The 19849-nt window shown below is 52.7% G+C and overlaps 7 protein-coding genes across 7 annotated transcripts; 3 read left to right on the top strand and 4 right to left on the bottom strand.

The window, feature by feature from the left end:
* Window positions 1-670: 670 nt before the first annotated feature.
* Window positions 671-3220, top strand: SEPMUDRAFT_52275 (DEAD-domain-containing protein; the record flags this gene model as incomplete). Its single annotated transcript, XM_016909220.1, has 1 exon — window positions 671-3220. The coding sequence occupies one exon, from the start codon at window positions 671-673 to the stop codon at window positions 3218-3220; it is 2550 nt and encodes an 849-aa protein (XP_016757584.1).
* A 727-nt stretch (window positions 3221-3947) lies between these two features.
* SEPMUDRAFT_92164 (ribosomal protein S12) lies at window positions 3948-5259 on the bottom strand (the record flags this gene model as incomplete). The annotated part of the gene is made up of 3 exons (XM_016910579.1): window positions 3948-4627; window positions 4684-4784; window positions 4872-5259. 3 exons carry the CDS (start codon window positions 5257-5259, stop codon window positions 4559-4561), a joined length of 558 nt encoding a protein of 185 aa, XP_016757583.1. The 3' UTR covers window positions 3948-4558.
* Window positions 5260-5995: 736 nt separating this feature from the next.
* On the top strand, window positions 5996-7877 carry SEPMUDRAFT_158635 (FAD-binding domain-containing protein; the record flags this gene model as incomplete). Its single annotated transcript, XM_016907800.1, has 4 exons — window positions 5996-6063; window positions 6133-6530; window positions 6595-7496; window positions 7557-7877. The coding sequence occupies 4 exons, from the start codon at window positions 5996-5998 to the stop codon at window positions 7875-7877; spliced, it is 1689 nt and encodes a 562-aa protein (XP_016757582.1).
* Window positions 7878-8074: 197 nt separating this feature from the next.
* Window positions 8075-9956, bottom strand: SEPMUDRAFT_120314 (MFS general substrate transporter; the record flags this gene model as incomplete). Its single annotated transcript, XM_016901591.1, has 4 exons — window positions 8075-8160; window positions 8221-8326; window positions 8381-9790; window positions 9843-9956. 4 exons carry the CDS (start codon window positions 9954-9956, stop codon window positions 8075-8077), a joined length of 1716 nt encoding a protein of 571 aa, XP_016757581.1.
* An 864-nt stretch (window positions 9957-10820) lies between these two features.
* On the top strand, window positions 10821-12581 carry SEPMUDRAFT_144268 (glycoside hydrolase family 47 protein; the record flags this gene model as incomplete). Its single annotated transcript, XM_016903072.1, has 3 exons — window positions 10821-10860; window positions 10919-12135; window positions 12231-12581. The coding sequence occupies 3 exons, from the start codon at window positions 10821-10823 to the stop codon at window positions 12579-12581; spliced, it is 1608 nt and encodes a 535-aa protein (XP_016757580.1).
* A 269-nt stretch (window positions 12582-12850) lies between these two features.
* On the bottom strand, window positions 12851-13228 carry SEPMUDRAFT_120312 (uncharacterized protein; the record flags this gene model as incomplete). The annotated part of the gene is made up of 3 exons (XM_016901590.1): window positions 12851-12969; window positions 13037-13094; window positions 13175-13228. The coding sequence occupies 3 exons, from the start codon at window positions 13226-13228 to the stop codon at window positions 12851-12853; spliced, it is 231 nt and encodes a 76-aa protein (XP_016757579.1).
* A 957-nt stretch (window positions 13229-14185) lies between these two features.
* SEPMUDRAFT_166149 (uncharacterized protein) lies at window positions 14186-19745 on the bottom strand. Its single transcript, XM_016908205.1, has 2 exons — window positions 19002-19745; window positions 14186-18896 (listed from the first exon to the last, which is right to left on the bottom strand). The coding sequence occupies exons 1-2, from the start codon at window positions 19725-19727 to the stop codon at window positions 14385-14387; spliced, it is 5238 nt and encodes a 1745-aa protein (XP_016757578.1). The 5' UTR covers window positions 19728-19745; the 3' UTR covers window positions 14186-14384.
* Window positions 19746-19849: the final 104 nt, after the last annotated feature.

The raw sequence follows: 19849 nt of genomic DNA, 5'->3' as shown, positions 1-19849 counted from the left end.
CTCCTCCTCCTCCTCCTCCTCCTCCTCCTCCTCCTCCTCCTTGTCCTTGTCCTTGTCCTTAGGCTTCTCTTCTCCTTATCCTTCTCTTTTAAATTTAGGTAAGGTAGCCTATAGGGATAGATAGGTAGGTAGGTAGGTAGGTAGGTATATACAGGAAGTATCCAAGGCCAGCCGGAGCGGAGGTTAAGTCGCGCCGAGCTTCCTTGACTCTTGCTACCGATAAGATAGCAAAGTGACAGGGATTCTCGAAGCTTAATGTGGAAGAATAATGGAGAAAAGTTCCAGCAGACTCTCGTCCTCTCCCTCCGCCCGCTCACCTTCTGTCGTCCTTCACCTGACGCACATGTCGCGCCAACACCCTTGACCAGCAACAACTTGAACAATGCTCCGCGCAGCCTCCCCAGCGCTGTCGGAGACCGAGTTTGACATTTCAAAGTCGCTCTTCGGCGGCGACCCCGATCTCCTCTCCGACGACGACGGCGACGGCGACAACTGGAACAACAGCAACAACAATAACAACAATAACAACGACACCGATCTTCCACCTGTACGACCTCCCGCCATCGAAGACGCCTCCGACAGCGACGACGCCTTCATCGCCGCCACACAGTCGCAGGCCAACCGCAAAAATGACAGCAAAACTGCCAAAAAGGCGGGCGCATTCCAGGGCATGGGCCTCAACACCCATCTCCTCAAGGCTATTACGCGCAAGGGCTTCAATGTCCCCACTCCTATTCAGAGAAAGACAATTCCCCTCATACTAGACGGACAGGATGTCGTCGGAATGGCGCGGACTGGGTCCGGAAAGACGGCGGCGTTTGTGATCCCCATGATCGAGAAGTTGAAGGCTCATTCCGCCAAATTCGGCGCAAGAGCCATGATCCTCAGTCCCTCACGTGAATTGGCACTACAGACACTCAAGGTGGTCAAGGAGATGGGTAAAGGCACCGACTTGAGGACGGTGTTGATTGTGGGAGGAGATGGCATCGAGGACAACTTCGGGTCCATGGCTGCTAATCCGGATATCATTATTGCTACGCCGGGAAGATTCGAACATGTCAAGGTGGAGATGGGGCTGGACTTGAGCTCTGTCAAATACATGGTGTTTGACGAGGCCGATCGTTTGTTTGAGATGGGCTTTGCCGCGCAGTTGATGGAGATTATGCATTCTCTGCCCGCGACAAGGCAGACACTCTTGTTTTCTGCTACACTGCCGAAGAGCCTGGTCGAGTTTGCGAGGGCGGGCCTGCAGGACCCAAAGCTGGTGCGATTGGATGCGGAGAGCAAGATTGCGCCGGGGCTGCAGAGTGCTTTCTTTACTGTAAAGAGAGCGGAGAAGGAGGGCGCGCTGTTACATATTCTACAAGACGTCATTAAGATGCCGACAGGCGCCAACGACCGAGAGAAGCTGGCCAACGAGGCAAGGAAGGGTAGCGGTGGCGATAGGAAGAAGAGGAAACGAGGTGCTGATGGTCCCGCTGCGAACGAGGCCACTTCGCCGCATTCGACCGTGGTCTTCACCTCGACCAAGCATCACGTGGAGTATCTTGCTAACTTCCTCAAAGCTTGGGGGTATGCCACGTCTTACGTCTACGGCTCACTCGATCAGACGGCTCGCAAGATGCAGGTCCACGACTTCCGCTCCGGCATAAGCAACATCTTAGTCGTCACAGATGTCGCCGCTCGTGGCCTGGATGTGCCTCTTCTTGCCAATGTCATCAATTACGACTTCCCGTCACAGCCCAAGATCTTCGTGCATCGCGTTGGTCGCACCGCCCGAGCAGGCAAGGAGGGATGGAGTTACAGCTTAATCACACAACCCGACATGCCATATCTGCTGGACCTGCAGCTGTTCCTCAGTCGCAAGCTGATCATGGGGAGAACTTCAAAAGAGCCGGGCATGTTTCAGCATGCTATTGTTACAGGCAACTTCCGTAGAGATGCACTTGAACGATATACAGAGGAGGCTGCAAAGGTCATTGACGAAGACATCGATTTACAGTCGATGCGTGATGTGGCGGCAAAGGGCGAGAAGCAGTATCTACGAACACGGAACTCTGCGTCTGCGGAAAGTGTGAAGCGAGCGAAACAAGTTGCACAGAGTGAGGATTCCAGCGCGACGAATATGCTGTTTGAGGCCGATGAGAGCGCCGATGTCGAGCAACAGCGGCTAGACATGCTTGCAAGAGTATCTAGCTTCCGACCTGTGGAGACAGTCTTCGAGGTCGGCAAGCGTGGCGATGCAAAAGACGCAGCAGCGGAGGTAATGAAGAAGCGAAGAATGACCATCGAGGCCCAGAAGCAAAGAAAAGCGCAAGCTCAAGAAAACGCTATGGAAGACGATCTTGTCATCTCCAAAGGAGCGGCAGCCGCAGACGACTCCGACTCCGACGAACTCATCCTGACTCAACCTAACGGCGTCGACATGGAACTTGCCTCTGACTCCGAACTTGAAATGACATTTGCGACTCCTTCTGACCCGTCTTCTTCCAAACGCCAAGCAAAGAAAGCCAAAAGAACGGCAGATGCATCCGCGCAAGATGACGAATTTTTCATGTCATACACGCCCTCCACGATTAACATGGTCGAGGACAAAGGCTACGGTGTTCACTCCGGCGGCACCAACGCCTCAAACCATTTCCTCGATCAAGCCCGCAGCGCGACTATGGATCTCAATGGCGATGAAGACAGTAGTATGAAACTTGCGACCAAAGCTGGATCGGGATTGAGATGGGATAAGAAAAGTAAGAAATATGTGCAGCGGGCTAATGATGAAGATGGGAGTAAAGGAGCGAAGATGATACGGGGCGAATCTGGGCTGAAGATTGCTGCAAGTTTCAAGAGCGGAAGATTTGATCGATGGAGGAAGGACAACCGTGTGGAGAGATTGCCGAGAGTCGGGGAGATGGAAAAGGCAAATTCTCATCATCATTTGTCGAACAGCGATAGTCAGAGGGGAGGAGGAAGATTCAAGCATAAACAGGAACGTGCGCCCAAGGAGGCGGACAAGTACAGAGATGATTACCATGTGAGGAAGAAGAGGGTTGCTGAGGCCAAAGAGAAGAGGATCGGAAAATATGCAGATGGCAAGGGCAAGAGTGAATTGAGGGGCGTGGAGGATGTGAGGAAGCTGAGAAGTCTTCAGGACAAGAGGAAGGAGAAGAATGCTCGGCCCAGTAAAAGGGGTGGAAGTGGGAGAGGGGGAAGAGGGGGGAGATAACGATGAGGGAGAGGTAGCTCAAAAAGAGGGCATGGAACTAATCTTGCCAGCGGATACAAGATCAACGTCGAGACCAGGCTATAACATTACTCTTGTACCTGCTGCTTTGCTCCTTTTTATTTGATCTACGTACCCAATCTCGTCAACAAATCTGATCATTGCCAACGAGCGTCCGCACACATGTGATATGAGACTGCATGGCCTTCGACTTTTTCGCAAACCAGCGCGTCGCGATGCAAGTACGTAAGTACTAATAAGTGATAAAACAACACTCCTTTTTCTCCCCCGTACTCTCGGTGACAGTCAACGTGGGACAAGTAATCGGTCCACAATCAGTCGTACACTTCCCGCCAAAGCTCGTCACCGTCGGCACATTGCTACCAACACATCCAGTGATCATCAACTCGGCATAGTTCTTGGGAACGGTAACGGTGGCTTTGGGCCGGGCGGTTTCGGCACATGCAATCATGGGACAAATGCCGTCGAAAGGGGTGCAGCTCAGAGTCGGGTGGGGAACTGTGGAGGTGCTAATGTAGCAGGCAGAGTCTGAGGCAGTTCTACGAGGGATGTCAGTGTGTGATCAATGGGAGGACCGGGGAACGATACGCCAGGGATGTCATGAACAAGGCGAGGGAAGTAAGAGTGACTGAATAGGAGGACATCTTGTCTTCTTGTCTTCTCTTGTAGCTTGAGTCGTGGGGTGGCGAGTCTTTGTACAGTTGGAGGCGTTGATGTTCCCAAGTCAAGAGCAGCTGGTATCGAAATATATGCACATTGGACGCCCATGAGGAATGCGTTCATGCTACGTCGACTGTAGTTTTTTTCTCCCATGCTATTACATGTTCGTGATGCTCATGTGTACACGTGCCTATGTGGTACCTACATCCAGTGCAGAATACGAAGATGGACTAATGCCTCGTAGTCTGGTATGCAACGTAGGAGGTAAGAGGGAGCTTCCTCTCCGTGTCCGGGAAAAGATCGACCAGGATGTCTCACAATCCATCTTGGCGGATTCCAGACGAGCTCCAGCTTTGGCTTGGCCTGACGAAAAGTGCCAATGGAGATGAGCGCTCCGCACTTGGCTGAGCACATGTCTCTGCAGCCACAGTGTTTCTGTGGGAGCGCTGATGTTGTGCACATCTCTCTCGCATTGCAACTCATTTTTGGCTCGTTGATGGTACTCGAGTCATTGCTCGCTGACCACCGGTGACGTTTCCGATGCAGCCGCATGTTGTCGATGGCGCTGGTTCATCTGAACCGAGGCGAACGCCAGACATGCAGCATAAAAGTCGCACAGATGGTCGTGCAACAGTACGATGTGGAAATCTCATTATTGCTTTATGTTGCAGTCTTGGGTTTTTTCGTGCCATACTTGGATCTACTCGTGACCCTGTTACCCACACCACCCTGTATAGGCATTAGTTGGCAGTCGAATGGAGTCGCTGAAACTCAGCAAGACCTACCAAATCCATAGCACCTCTGACTAGATGATACTTGACACCAGGACAATCCTGCGATCGTCCACCTCGCACTAATACAACCGAGTGCTGCTGGACGTTGTGACCTGCGGGCATATCAGAAGAGCTTGGCGCCGTTGGGCAGACGAGGCAGAGGGAGAGGGGGGGCAGGGAGGGGGATGGGGCACGCGTACCCTCTCCAGGAATGTAAGCAGTAATGGTATTGCCACTGCTCAAGCGCACCCTCGCGACTTTCCTCTCGCCTGAATTGGGCTTCTTGGGTTTTGTCACTCCCACCCGGATACACACTCCCTTCATCGCGGGACAATGGGATCTGGCCAGTTGTGGCGATGTGGGTTTCCGCGCTCGCTGTCCGACTCTGCAGCCTCGAATGACCTGGTTGTATGTGGCGGATCGGGTAATGCTGGTCGAGAAGAAGCGTGTCGCTGAGAGGGCGGCAGCGGCGGCGGTGGTGGTGGTGATGGCGGAGGTGGTCGAGGTCGCGCTGATGGCGGCGATGGGGCGGAAGCAAGCACGCGTGGTGGACGGGAGGCGCAAAAGCGCGGTGAAGAGAGAAGCCATGTCGTTGTCTGCGAGACTCTCAGTGCGGATGAAGGGCAATGGGAGCTTCTGGTACGGTGTGGTATGTTGTGGCTCGATGGTAGAACGCGATGAGGTCGAAGGTCGATCAGGAAGTCCGCCGCGGGAGTGCTCAACCCTAACCCTAACCCTAAGTTTTGACGTCGACCCCTCCCCTCGCGCCAAGCTATCAAAATCTTGACCGCCCCTGGGAGTTGGCATCCACAACACCCCTTTAGGTCCGTGAAAAGGAGAAGGCATGATGGCGCACACCATTTGTCTCTAGAGATGCCGTTCTAGGTACTGTATGGCTGTCAGTCATCACACACCTTCGCACAGCATCTCATCTCAGCTCAGCTGCATCCTCCTCAATGTAGCGTATGGGTACCAACCAAGCAGCGCCAGTCGGTTATTACCACCCATATGCTTTCCTAGCACCAGTATACGCATTGTCAGCTCGTGGAATCCCTCTCGTTGGACTCATCCAACTCTTGGGGAATGCTGACTGATCCGGTACGCTGCTGACTGACCCGGTGCGCTGCTGTACGAGCTGAGTACTGGTCGACTAGAGATCCTCTTCACTGATGTAGACGCATTATCGCGAATGGGTGGCTCACCACCTCAACCAAAGCTGAGACCATCTGTCAGCCGAGCTGACAGAATGTAAGTATATGAGCTCATGATAGCCCACTGGGTATCGCCTGGATCGCCCGTGAGCATTCTCCTCTCTTTTCTCAACATGGCTACTATTGCAGGAATAACCGGCAAGCAGTTTGTCAAGGGAACGCAGGCATGGGACAACAACAAGTGAGTACGCTCCTCCATGGAGGCTATTCTGCAATGTCACTATCCTGACTGTATTCCTCTGCTACCCAGATATCAATACGCTTCAAGCACTCACGGAATCGACCATGACATGAATCCAGCTCTCGTCATCCAGCCCAAGAACAAGGAAGACATCAAGCTTACTCTCCAATACGCGAAAGCACAAGGCATTGCCGTCGCCATCAGGACCGGTGGACATCAGTACAGCGGTGCCTCGTCGACGGGAGGGCAAAACATCCAATTGGACCTGGGCCAAACATTCCGAAGCCCGGATGATATGGTCCTGCTGCCTCCTAAGGAACCAGATGATGGAAAGCGCTTTGTCTTCGCGAGCGTATCCCATGCCCTCCTAGAGTTCAACACGTTTCTCGGTCGCCACAAATTGTTCGTGCCTACCGGACAATGTGCACACGTACACCTCGGGGGACACGTCCAAACAGGTGGCTACGGTAAGAGCCCCTTGTGGTCATTGTCAAGACTTATCATAGGTACTCATCTAATTCTGACTGTCAGGCCAGCTGGGTCGGAGCTTTGGCCTCTTCGGTGACCATATCCGCACAATCTATATGATCAACGCAGATGGCATCGAGCTGGAGGTCACCAAGGAATCTGACCCCGATCTCTTCTTTGGTGTTCTTGGCGGCAGCCCGGGCAACATGGGCGTCATCACACACGTTCTAATTGAACCCCACCGCGACGAGGACTATACTGGCTCTCTGGGACTCAAAGCAATTCACCTTTACGACCGCCACACTGTCAAACGTCTGCTCGGTCACCTTGCCGAGATGTCCGACAACGTTGACTTCCCGAGAAACTACGACTTGTGCATCTCAGTGCTGAGCTCGAGTTTCCCATTGAGAGGACTCTGGCCAGGACTCGATGAAAATATCAAAACTGAACACCCGGACATCTTTGGCACCAACCAGATGCCGGGTTGGCCGCGAAGTATCATCGTCTATGCGCAGTGGGTTCCCTTTTCCAAGGACGACAAACCCGATATGGCTTGGTTCGACCTGTTCCGAAAAGGGGCTCTACACATCTTCGGCGACGACGATGTCGAGAGGAAACCCATGAGTCGCCTCACCCCGATGTGGCTTTTCACCAATGTGCGCGAGTACGCATTGCCATATGTCAAACGGACTTACCTGACGAACAGCACCACCCTGGTCCAAGACGGTTGGCCAGAGTGGGTCACAGGGAGAATCAATGAGTTGGTGGAGCCGATTGATAACAAATGCTGGCTGTCGTGTCAAATTCAAGCCTTTGGAGGGCGAAACAGCATGTTTGCGAGAAATGCTGACAATGGAACCTCGTACTCTTGGAGAGATTCGACCGTGTGTGCGACCATTGATGCCTTCCATTGGAGTGAAGCCAAAGAAACCGCAGAGGAGTGGCAGAAAGTCAACGACCAGGTGGTAAGTCGTGTTGTTGATGCTCACTCGATGGCGTGCGCCTAGCTCATCTGACCTCGACAGGGCGTGGGACCCGGTGGTATTTTCTCTAAGCAGGACCGTAGAGTGCTCTGGGGAAGTTATGGTGAATACGACTTAGACTCTGTCTGGCAGACGTACTATGACAATCGCGAGAAATATGAGAAGTTGATGGCCATTCGGAAGAAAGCTGACCCATATGGCACATTTACCGCCAATCCTTTTGCTGTCAAAAGAGCTGAGGAGGTATCCAAGATGGAGAAGAAGGACGAAGAAACGCATGAGACCAATGGAAAGGTTGCCATCTTGGTCGAAGAGCATGGAACAAATGGCACGAATGGAAAAGATGCTACAGACTTAGCGTAGAGATCAGTCAGAGATCCCGCCGGATGCGAGCACATGTCCTGTTTGGCATCCTCTTTCATCGGAACATTAGGATCCATAGCCGGTTCTCTTCTACCACATATGCCATTGGCAGCTCAAGTTCTAGTGGATAGGGCCTGACCACACGCTTCAGTACAGCAACACGCCCACTGAAAGCCAGATTCAGGCGTATCAATAGGCTATGTTCCAGCTGTTGACCCTATTGTATGACTAGGTGTGAGTATACCACAGAGAAGTGCGAGTGCGGAGCAGGCAATGCCCATATCTGCAATCGATCATCAGCATCAGAGGGCGGAGGCTCAGGCATAGCGCTCTTCTGACTTACAGTTCACAGCATGGAAAGCTTGAATGTAGCCATTGATCAAAACACGTTGCAAACGTCCCTCAGTCATCCATAGGTACTCGAGGTCTGCGGTAGCGTGTTGAATGATCTGCAGTCGAAATTAGCGACTGATCTGGACATCAGAAATATAGTCAATTCTCACCGAATGCTTGTTGGGGAAATTATCGAGGGTTCGCTCGAGCGTACTGCGGAGTTCTGCTTGGAAGCATGCACTTCCAATACTAACGCCTGCAATGGCACCCAGATTGAGAAACAAATACGATCCGGACGCAGCCACTGCAACATGCTCTTTGGGAACGCCATCCACAAGACCGATGAATGCTGAGGTCGAGACTACACCGGCCGCAAACCCTCCAGGAATGACGAGCAACGACGAGACCATCGTCGTGTTACCGTTCCACGCCAACAGTAATGAGATCATGCCGCATAGCGAGATGACGGGCGCAAGCACAGTGTAAGGCTTATAGCGGCCGGTCTTCTTGATGAGATATCCAGTCAGGAGACCCCCGACCGTGTTTCCAGCGAATGCCGGGATCAGAAGGGCTCCTGCGGCCGCAACGGAGGCGTGTGTGGTGGTTTGAAAGTAGATTGGCACAAATGTCATGAGACTCAGCTGACCCATGATGCCCAGGAAAGCACACATGTAGTTGGTGATGACGACTCGATGTCTCAGGAGCTCCAGGGGATAAATCGGATGCAGCACAACCTTTGCTGACACCATGTAGGCGATTGCAGATAGTATACCACCAGCAATGATTGCCATCATCCAGCTTGAATCCCACGGTATTCGCTGTCCCCCCAGATCCAAAACGAGGCAGAGTGACAGTATAGTCAGTCCCAAGAACAACGATCCGATGAAATCGACCTGTCCGAGTTTCTCCCAACTGGACATTCCTTCGGTGGCTTGCTCGTCGGTCCCTCTTCTCGACAGGTCCAGTTTCCAGGCCACAAGGTAAATCGCCAACACGGTCGGAGGCACCTGTATGAGGAATGCCCATCGCCAGCCGATCGCTTGAGTCACGACTCCACCGACAATGGCCCCACAACTTCTCCCCATGGTCTGCAACACATTCACATAACTCCGGACTAACGCAATATCCTTTTTAGGCACAATATCGGTAATGATGATTGCCACCAAGCTGACCATGCCGGCGCCTCCAGCACCTTGCACCGCCCGGGAGGCAATCACTTGTCCCATACTTTGGGATGATCCAGATCCCGCCGTACCAATGGCAAACAAGGTGTACGCTGTCAGCAAGCACATCTTACGACCGTAGACATCACTCAGCTTGCCATATAGGGGTTGAACAGCACATTGTGCGAGTATATAGGCTGACATGAGCCAGGAGCCGGAGTCCAGCTCTTCAAATTCGGAGGCAACTTGTCCATATGTGGCGAGTACGAGGGATTGATCGATTTGGGCAACAAAGACACCAAGCAAAAGGAGGGAGAGGGTGGACCATGGGCTCTTTGTGCTCTCTGTCTCACTATCTTGTGATTCGTAGTAGCAGCCACCACTGGCGAGATCATTTTGCCTGGAAGTTGGACCGAGCTAACGATAAGTTTAAGAGTGTAGTCTTCTGTTGGTTTGGTGAGGAACGTACGCTAGGGATACTCTGGTATTGAGACGCTGGTATATGTTCCGATAGAAGACGCGAACTCTCAGACGTTCGCTCAGCATCAGCTGCATGACAAGCGCCGTCCGCTTCTTCCTTCATGGCCACGCTATGTCGAGAGACAGACATATGCAACAGATGCTATAACTCGGCTACCATGAACTGGCACGAATCACGCACTCACAGCTTTCACCCGTGCAATTGTGTACTCAGGGCACAGAGATTTTCGATCTGAACAATATCAGTAGCAGAGAAGGAATTCCAGTTCACCGAGATAGAGATTAGAGATGGAGTATGAAAAGAAGAGTGAGGATGCTGACGCGATTTTAGGAGGCTTGAATGATGTATTTATCAATTGAGTGGAGTGAAATATTCGGATTAGAATTAGAATTACGAGCCGGCCCGAGTGCTTGAGCTCAAGTAGGCTCACATAGCAGCCATAGCTGTTGATTTTTACTTCCTATACGGCTCTAGGTTGGAGTTTCGTGGACAATCTTGCCAATAGAATGAAGTGTAGTATTGTCAAGGGAGAGGGTATATCCCCGTTTCAGACTTGTCATCCGTGCAACCCCCCGAGTCCGTCTCTGTGGTCCATGACCAAGAGAGCCCCGAAAGACAGTGAAAGTGAAAATCCAACAACAGAAGCCATAATTGACGATATTTCATAATACTGTCGCAGGACATCTCTGCCACTCGATGAAGAATTCACATGAACGCACGTACACCGCTCATATGAGACAGCGGAAGCGGCGGAGGAAAATGACAAGGCGGTGAACTTGGCGCACAGGGAACATGCTTCATGGTATTACAGCATCATGTATCTATCGACCAGTCAGGCCTGCCAGTGTGACCTCGATATCAGTAACTATACTCGCCGTATTTCCGTATGGAAGTGAAGTCGACTGCTGCGAAAGTCATCCTCTCCCTCCCCTTTCGCCATAACCCCCCCTTTTCGAACATGGCTCCATGGAAAGCATCGATCTGGGCGAGTCTGGCGATACTACACGTCTCTGCTTCATTTCTACCGGACTTCCAAGGAGACGATGGCCATGTTCGTCGACAAGCTTGCTCAAGTGTCCACTACGACAAGCAATGTGGTGTGAATTACGACTATACAGGCTTTACACAAGATCAGAACGAACGCGCAGATGCCGTCGTGGAGATGTTCCGACATGCATGGACTGGCTACTTCGACTATGCTTTCCCGAATGATGACCTGCTGCCCAAGAACAATTCGTACAGGAACAGCCGGAATGGCTGGGGCTTGACGGCGATTGACGGACTCGACACCGCCATCATTATGGAACAGCAGGATATCGTCGACGTGGTTCTCGACTTCATTCCCACAGTTGACTTTACTAAAAACAATGCCAAAGGACCTCAAGATGCTCAGACCACGAGCTTATTCGAGACCAATATTCGCTACCTCGGAGGTCTGTTGTCCTCTTACGACCTCCTGAAAGGCCCCTTTAAGCACTTGGCCCCAGACGGTGACAAGAGAGTCGATGCCTTACTTTCACAGGCCGTCTCGCTTGCCGACACACTCAAGTTCTGCTTCGACACTCCCAGCGGGATCCCCGTGAACCTCGTATGGATCGATAACCAGACTTTTACCAATTCTTCAGTGATGCTGAATGGTGATTACACTGCCGGCCTTGCCGAAATTGGCACTCTCGTGCTCGAATGGCAGCATCTCAGCGATCTCAGCGGAGATCCCTCATACGGCGAGCTTGCACAGCGTGCCGAGTCTTACTGGTTCCAAGCACCGGAAGTCTGGCCTGGTCTCACGGGGGGAAACTTTAGCGTCGGCACAGGTGAATTACTCGACGATTATGGTGGCTGGACATCGGGAAACGACAGTGCGTATGAATATCTCATCAAGATGTATGTCTACGACCCGGAGAGATATTCCAACTATAGTCAACGCTGGATTGCAGCCGCAGACTCCACGATTGAACATCTCCTCAGCAGTCCGAATACGCGTCCCGATCTGACTATGGCTGGCGCATTCAGCGGAAAAGTTGTACAGAACTATTCCGAAGGACTGGCGTGCTTCATTGGCGGGAGTTTTATTCTTGGCAGTACTGTGCTCAAGGATGACCGTTACTTGGAGCGAGGTCTCCAGTTTGCAGAATGGTGTGCGAACGGCTATCGGTATGCTGCAAGTGGTATTGGACCAGTACTGTACAGTTGGAACGAGACAATCCTCGCGAATCCGAATTACACCAACCAAACGACCCTATATGAAAGAGCAGGATGGTTCATTCCTGAAAATCTTGCAGTAAGTGAAGCGTTTGTGCAAACTCACCCCTTTCGATCGATGTTTTGCACCAACATCGCGACCTCGAAGAATAACTGCTGACATTTTGGCATTAGTTTGTAGGCGGACAGGCCCCTGAAGCAGTAGAGTCGTGGTATTATGCGCACCAAGCCACTGGGGACCCATACTGGCGCGATGTCGCCTGGGCATACACTCTGGCACAAAACAAGACCCTTCGTGTGGGCTCTGGCTTCGCTAGCACTAGTAACGTTCTGGTAAAAGATGGCGGAGAGAAGAGAAACTTCATGGCGAGTTATCTGCTGGCAGAAGTGCTCAAGTATCAGTATTTGATTCAAGCACCGAAGCAGGGCATTTGGGATGTCATTTATGGAGAAGACAAGGTGAACCATTTTGTGTACAATACAGAAGCACATCCGATGAAGGTGGCGGCGAAAAAGCCTGTATAGTGCGAGGAAGATATAGTTAGCAAAAAGGTGGAAGAAAGAGGGTAAGAAGAAGCCCCCGGAACAGCGTTGAATCAACAGAATCTGAGTTGCAATATCGACTACTGTTTTATGTGTATAATCCCAATCCTCCTAGCCGTCAACCCACTGCCCGTGTACCATCATCCCCCTCGAACCCAAACGCCTTCCTATGCCGCAGAACGATAGCCATGTTGATCGATCAAATCGATCGATCAACCACCAGCTAGATAGGGAGAAAGAATCCCCCATATCTACTCGGCGCAAGGAACACCAGGGTAGACATTGACGTTCTTCCAGGAGTTGTTCCTCTGCTTCCTCATCTCCCAAACCTTGGTAGTGCCGCAGCACTTGGACCAACAGTCGTTGTAAACTATTTTATCAGTCAGTTTCAAATCAAAAAGAAAAGAATCGGAAAAGCCAAAACTGCTTAGACTTACCATCGGATGGGCAACCGCCGTTGGCAGCGTAGCAGCAGTCATTCTGCTTGCAGGCATCCTGGAGAAAGAAAGTAATGTTAGTGATATGAGTCGAAATCATTGGGATTGCGAGGAGGCTGGAAGAGGATGATATCGTACAGCGATGCTGGCGACGCCGAGAAGGGCAGTAGCGATGGTGATGAAGTTGACCATTTTTGCGGTGTTGGTTGTTGTTGGTTGGTTGGTTGGTTGGTGTTGTTGTTGTTGTTGTTGTTGCTGTTGTTGGTGGTGATGCTGTGTGATGAGGTTGTGACTTGTGGACGTCGAAGGAGTGTTATATACCTTTCTGTCAACACCTTCTATCGATCTCCTTCTGTCGACATATCGTCTCGACCTCTGTGTGCCTGCGCTTGCATCGCTGACCGTACGTCCACGTTTCGGAACCTCTCCACCCGGAAAACGTGGTACAATAGCCTCCACGGCGCGAGAATGTTCGCAAAGTGATGCGAGTCGTGTTCGGTAGATTGAACAAAGGCACCACGGAGTTCAAGAGTCAGCTAGACCCCAGCTTGAATTGTTAGTCTCCCTACGAGATGAACCATGGACCCCGACGTCAAGCATAGGGCGGGAAGATCAATAGCCCAGACAACATACGCAGAGCAGACGTCTCCGCTGGCGCTAGTCGTAGTCTAAGGGGTTAGGGGTGGCCGGTGTCCTTCGTAGCTCCGGACTATTGCACTATCCGCACTCTACGGAGGTACGTCCTTAACCTTACGCACTTATAGGCACATGATCTAGGGTCGTGCCAAGCCTGCGCTCGATACGCACATGATTGATGTTCGTGCCAAGTGAACTCACCGAACCGCGCTAGATCTCCGGCTAGATCGACGGTTTGTCCGAAGATAGCGTCAGTAGCCTGCATGTCCCCGCCTATAGATGAACACTGGTCGAATCATACCCATCTCTCAGTATCCCCTTTCGGTCTTCGTTAACCACTCCATGGCGCTAGGAGGTACGCTGAGACGCTCCGAATGTACCATACAAGCAATGTCTTTCCGCTCCGTTCACTTCCGGCTCGACCTGTAGCAGTTGTCAACTTGCTACGAACTTCAAGTCGAGCCTTAGGGGAAACATCTGTGAATGGCAACAGTACACGAGACTACATGTCGACGTGCTTTCATCGTTCTTCATACTTCATACAACTGCCGTAATAGTTCATACAATGCCACGCCGGGCTAGACACGCCCCCAAAACGCCCGAAAAGCCCATAAAAGACCGTGGCGACGCATTCACCTGTTCATCGCACCACGGTGGTTGAATCACGAAAAGAGACGGGCCCGAGACCATGGATCCAGTACTGATGACCATCCTACGGCGTATCCTCTTCATTCTTCAAACCAATCTTTCCCGACTTCTTCATGATCCCAAGCTCAATCAATCGATCCCATATTCGGTCCTTCACCATCGCGTCCTTCTTCTCAAACGCCATTCCATCCAATTCGGTAAGCAAACTACAACTGTGCCCAAGCATGAGATGACAGACTCGCCTTCGCAGTTTCGTGCTCTCGTCTAATCGATCGTAATGTACCATATCCTGCGCGTGCTCTCGCGCTGGTAACATATACTTCCCCTGCTCCACGTTTTCGGCCTCGTCATCTTCATTCTCCACTTCACGAAATACGACGCTGTGTGGTTCCCGGCGCACAACACTTGTCTGGATTGTGGAGTACGTAGAATTGGAAATAGGTGGATAGAAGCCTTGACTGAGGGGATTGTCACGCATATCCAGCGAGGCAAGCGTGGCTATTTTGGACAGCGTTGCAACGCTTTTTCGCAGACGATCGAGCCGGTTGCCACAGACCTGGAGCTGTTCCAGTTTTTGGACGTTCAGTAGAGGCCGGATATCCTTGAGCGAGTTGAAGTTGAGGTTCAGAGAGATCAGGTTCGGCAGCTTGAGCCCAAAGTCGTCTGGAAGGCACTGCAGCCCACAAGATGCGAGTTCGAGATGCTGCAGGCTGAGTAGACTCCTGACTAACTCGAGACAAGGAAGACTGTTCCCAGACAGGCGTATTTTACGAGCGTGGCAAGCTTCCTCAAGGACATGAACCACCGCGGACCTGGGCAAGCTCTGATTGCGCATTGACAGCGTGTCGAGTGTCTTCAAGCTGTCGAGTGCAGTAATGGATTGCAACCGATTACCGTCCAAAAGAAGAGTGCGCAGCGCCGACATGTGGCCAACGTCGAGCTGTTCCAGTCCACAGCTCTGCATCGAGAGGTATTTCAACCGTAGCATGGACTGGTCCAGCAGAAGCGTCTTGGAGAGAGCATTGTTGTTCAATCGCAGGCTCGTAAGTGAGCTGAGGTCCGCCAGACCATCGACACTCCTGATCTCGTTTGAGCACAGATCGAGTTCCTCCAGTCGTTGCAGATAGCTACCTCCGAAGTCGACCGATCGTATCCGATTCCGTCGCAGGCTCAGTTTGAGCAGCCCGTCTAAATCTAGTACTCCGTCAAGACTGGTGATCTGATTGTCATCTGCCTTGAGATCGCGAAGGTGGACCAAACACTCGAGACCCTTCAAGCTGTCCAGCCGGTTACTGGAAATGTCCACGTATTGGAGATTGATGAGATGATTCCATGGGGTCAAGCTGCTCAGAATATTGTGATTCGCCACCAGTGTTCGCAACGTCGATGGAGTACCATCAAGGTAGCCGAGCTGATTATTGGAAACATCCATTTCCTGGACTCGCCCACAGAAGTTGTCGAGGCCGTGCAGCGAGGCGACTCCTTTCGCGTGCAGATCCAGCTGCTTGATCTCCTCCCAATAGGGCTCTTCGGACTTTACGTCGACGAGAGTCCTGACCAGATCCTTGACAGCCAAAGCGTAGCGATCATCCGCCTCTTCGGCTGCATGCTTGGCAAGACGCTGTGCTAACGCACGCTCCGATGGCCGCTCGAAATCCTCTTCCTGGACAGTGAAGTCAGGCAAATCGCTCAAGATATAGCTTGGCTCATACTTGACGGGCGACGACGGAAGCTCAGAAACATGGCTCATTGTCTGTCGCTTGCTCAGTGGACGCGAAACGCTTAGTGATACACTCATCATGCGCTCCCCTGGCAAGGAAGCGACGAAAGATACCTCGCTTTGCTCCGTGGCATCGGCGTCCGGAAAGCGGGTTGTCAGCGTTCGACGGCGTAGCGACAGATTTCGAGAGGGCTTGCTGTACGTCGAGGAGAACTGCACTTTGGCAGGAGTCTTGCGCAGCTTTGGAGCATTAATGGGTACCATTTCAAAGTGATCCGGACCCAATGCGGTCTCATCTGGAAGGTCGGCAAGCTCTTCTGTTTGCTGATTGACTTCGTCGAGGGTACTGTCTCCGATGCGGTCATCATCCAGACTGGATTGCTGTCCGACCATCAAAGGCTCAGGCACCGCGGAGGGAGTTTCATCACTCTCGACACTCGCCTGCCTGGGATGTGTGTTCGCCTGCTGACGTTGCGACAGAGCCGCCTGAGCGGCAGCGTAGGCCAATGGTTGCCGCTTCGCTTTGCCCTCGACAGCCAGGCGGTAGAGTTCGTCGTCTCCCCACGATGTAGCACGGGTCTCATCCGTATGCTGTTGGCTAGAGTGGAGTGCCGTGTACTTCGAGGGATCTGAGCTAGAATGTGTGCGCCGAGATTTGCTGCTGCCTCTAGTCGATGGCCGAGCAACAACAGTCTCTTGCGATGTAATACGCGACTCTGTTGGTTGTTGTTGCGCGGAATCTTGTGCTTCTGGCACTGTAGGCTCCGCGAAATTATCTGGAAGAGCGCTTAGTCTTCGGCCCTGAGTGCTGACCTTTCTGATCTCTTCCTCTTTCTGTTCGTCCACGGGCAAGTCGGAGATCTCGCGGAATGGATCGTCATCGCTTGTGATGTCGCTTGGTGGCTCCAGGAAGCTCCCATGCACAGGCTTTTGTGGACTTTTGGTCTTCACCCATTGCTGCCTAGCCTTGTCATATACCATGCCACCAACTTGCTCGCCAATCAGGTGGGCAACGTGCTCAGGAGCCAGAACACCTACGTTGTCCGACTTTCGCGTCGAAGAGGTGTGAAGCGTTCTGCCGGTGCTGGTGGCGGCAGAGCCGTGCGACGCTGCAGATTGATTGGATCGCTGGGATGAAGGACGAGAGGAGTCATCTTCCGCAACCATCTGAGGGAAGGGTCCCTTGATACGAATGTTGGAGTGCTCATCGATGGCCACATAGTCTTCGCCGTATTCCTCCTCTTCCTCTTCTTCCACTTCGATGGAGCCGACGGAGTCAGCAATAAACTCGGTGTCATCATTTTCCTGGAACCGTCGCAGGTGGCTCATTACTCTGACATCCGTCTGCTCGACTCTAGCTCTCCAGCCACTTGGCACCTCGCGAGAAGGTGGTCGTGACACACGCAATGCTGAGAGGTCCTGTTCAGAGCGGTCCAAGTCTTGGCTGTTTCCTTCCTGATCAGATTCGGCGACGCTCCCCAGGCCGCTTTGTCGGCCTGCCTTCTCCCGAATCAGACGCATGACCATTACTGCCTCGTTGAAGAAGTCTTGTGTCGTGACAGACCTCTTCCGCTCGGTCTGATCGCCAGATGCCTTTTGTACCCGTAGACTAAACTTGGCAACTTGGCCGGCGACAGTGCGAGCTTGCTGCTGAATCGAGGGAGGGGTTCCGGTTGCCATTGAAGATTCCACCTCCTCCATGATGGCTTCCATCTCCTCAGGTGCCTCGGTCGCGAATTGCTCGGCAACTTCCTTGATCTCTGCCTCGATTTGCACTCGGCGACGCTCACTAGGGGTCGGATTTCGAGGTCGTAGGGCCTCAAGCAGCTCATCAACTTTGCGTTCGCTCTGGCTTGTAGTCTTCTGGGCACATATGGCGTCTTGAAGGTTGTTATGGAATGAACGATTGAAGTCTGCCGCATCTTCCTGCAGCTCAGAGGCGTGTAATGTTCTTCGACGCTTGGGCGTTGGCGCTTTGTAGGGAGAGTTCGGGGGCCGTTTGCCCATAGCGAAGATGCTCTCCGAAGGTTTCTGGAGTGTCTTGTTGAGATCATTGATGTCCTCTGCCGTTGCTTGCAGAGCCACGGATTTCTTCGGCGCGGTGTTGAGCGTGGAGGCAGCAGAGGTCATGACACTTCGTCGTCGCTTCAGCTTGAATGTGTCTCGTACGACGGGCGAGGTCTCGAGCTTGAACATCATGGGAGACCGAGCTCCAGGAGGCGGGACATCTGAAGCGGGAGAGCGATCACTGTCGTTCTGATCATCGGAGTCAGAAGCACTTGTGATTGTGATTTCAGCGTTGAATCGATGATGACTGAGGTTGCCACTGCCGAAAGAAGCTGCCGATATATTACGGGTGCCGCTTGGCAGACGCTGGTCTCTCTTTTCTGCTTGCAGCTCACTGGCATCTTCAGATCGTATGGCAGAGAGGTCAGGATCAAGCTGACTCATGCGACGCAGCAGCCGATTGCTAGTGAATGTATCGTGAGGTCCAAAGAGCTTCAGTGGGCTTCCGGAAGACCTTGAGCGAGCCTCTGAAGGGGGATCGGCCTGGACTGGAGTACTAGGGTTTCGAAGCGGCGGTTGCAACGGGACATGCTTGCGGTCGGAGGCGGAGGCGGGCGAAAGAAAACTGCTAGCATCGCGGGCCATGGATGATTCTGGGCGTGACGGCGATGGACTGAGCGGCTTCTCCTTGAAGGAGCCTTGTGCAGAGTACCCACCCCGCCTCGTCTGTACATGGCCTGTCAAGCCAGCCACTGATGGAGGCGTCCCTGTGGGTAAATTCTCCGACAGCGATAGATCTGGAAGTGCAGGGAGCTCACTTTCCGGGCCATCTGTGAACTCGGACTGGTCCTTGCATTCATCCGCCTCTGCTTCTGGGCATGGCGTTGACTCTTGCTGCTCTTTTTGGCTCTTCTGGCTGGGAGCACTTTGCCTTTCACTCTGAAACTTCCTTACGAGATGAGAGTCGAGAGCCTTGTAGTTCACGTGGCCATTCACGGAGGTGTGCTTGGAAATGAAGACGGGGCTGAAGTCTTCACACTCCGTCTGCCCACTGACCGTCCTGTTGCCAATCATATTATGGTCGGTAGGTTCCAGTCGTTCAGGGCTCGACAGGGGATGGTGTTGCCTCGCCTCCGATACACTGTCATCTCGTCGTAGCTCAGACTCGTCCAAGTCAAATGGATTGCTCACGAACGTTTCTCCCGCGTCTTCTTCTTCAGCCTCGTCCTCGTCCTCGTCTTGTTCGTCTTGCCCATTTTGCTCCTCTTCTCTGCCCTCCTCCTCTCTGCTACTCTCCTGCCCACTGTCATCTCGCCGCGACTGCCATGACGGTGGACTAGACGGCATGCTGTTCACAGCTGATTGGTTCAGCCAGCTCATGCTGCTTCGTGGTTTACCTTTGGCCTCAGGCTCGCGCGGAGTCGCAAAGATGTTTTCCAACGCCGAAGGACCGAATAGATCTGTCTGGTCGCCATAGCCCACTTGACCCTTGAGCAGCCTCCGCTTCCATTCCAGCGTCTCTTTCTGCTTGACGGGCGACGCGCTTTTCGATCGCTGCTGAACGGTACCAGAATGTAATACCGAGTTGTCGGAAGTGGCAGAGAAGGACCGCGAGGCATTGAGCTTGACGGTGCTATCTGGGCGTCGCACCGAGCTGTTGTTGCTGCTGTTGTGGCTCATCGGGGCCAGCGGAGCGCGTAGTCGTCGCTGGATGGAGCTATGAGACGAGACCGTCTTCTGGCTGGACATGTGGCGAGTACTACGCGAAGTGATGCGGATCGAGTGGGCATCATGAGAGGCGG

Source organism: Sphaerulina musiva (genome assembly GCF_000320565.1).
Source record: "Sphaerulina musiva SO2202 unplaced genomic scaffold SEPMUscaffold_10, whole genome shotgun sequence".
In the NCBI taxonomy this organism is placed as follows: domain Eukaryota; kingdom Fungi; phylum Ascomycota; class Dothideomycetes; order Mycosphaerellales; family Mycosphaerellaceae; genus Sphaerulina; species Sphaerulina musiva.
The sequence above is the reverse complement of the archived record's forward strand: the minus strand, read 5'-3'. Positions and strand labels throughout refer to the sequence as shown.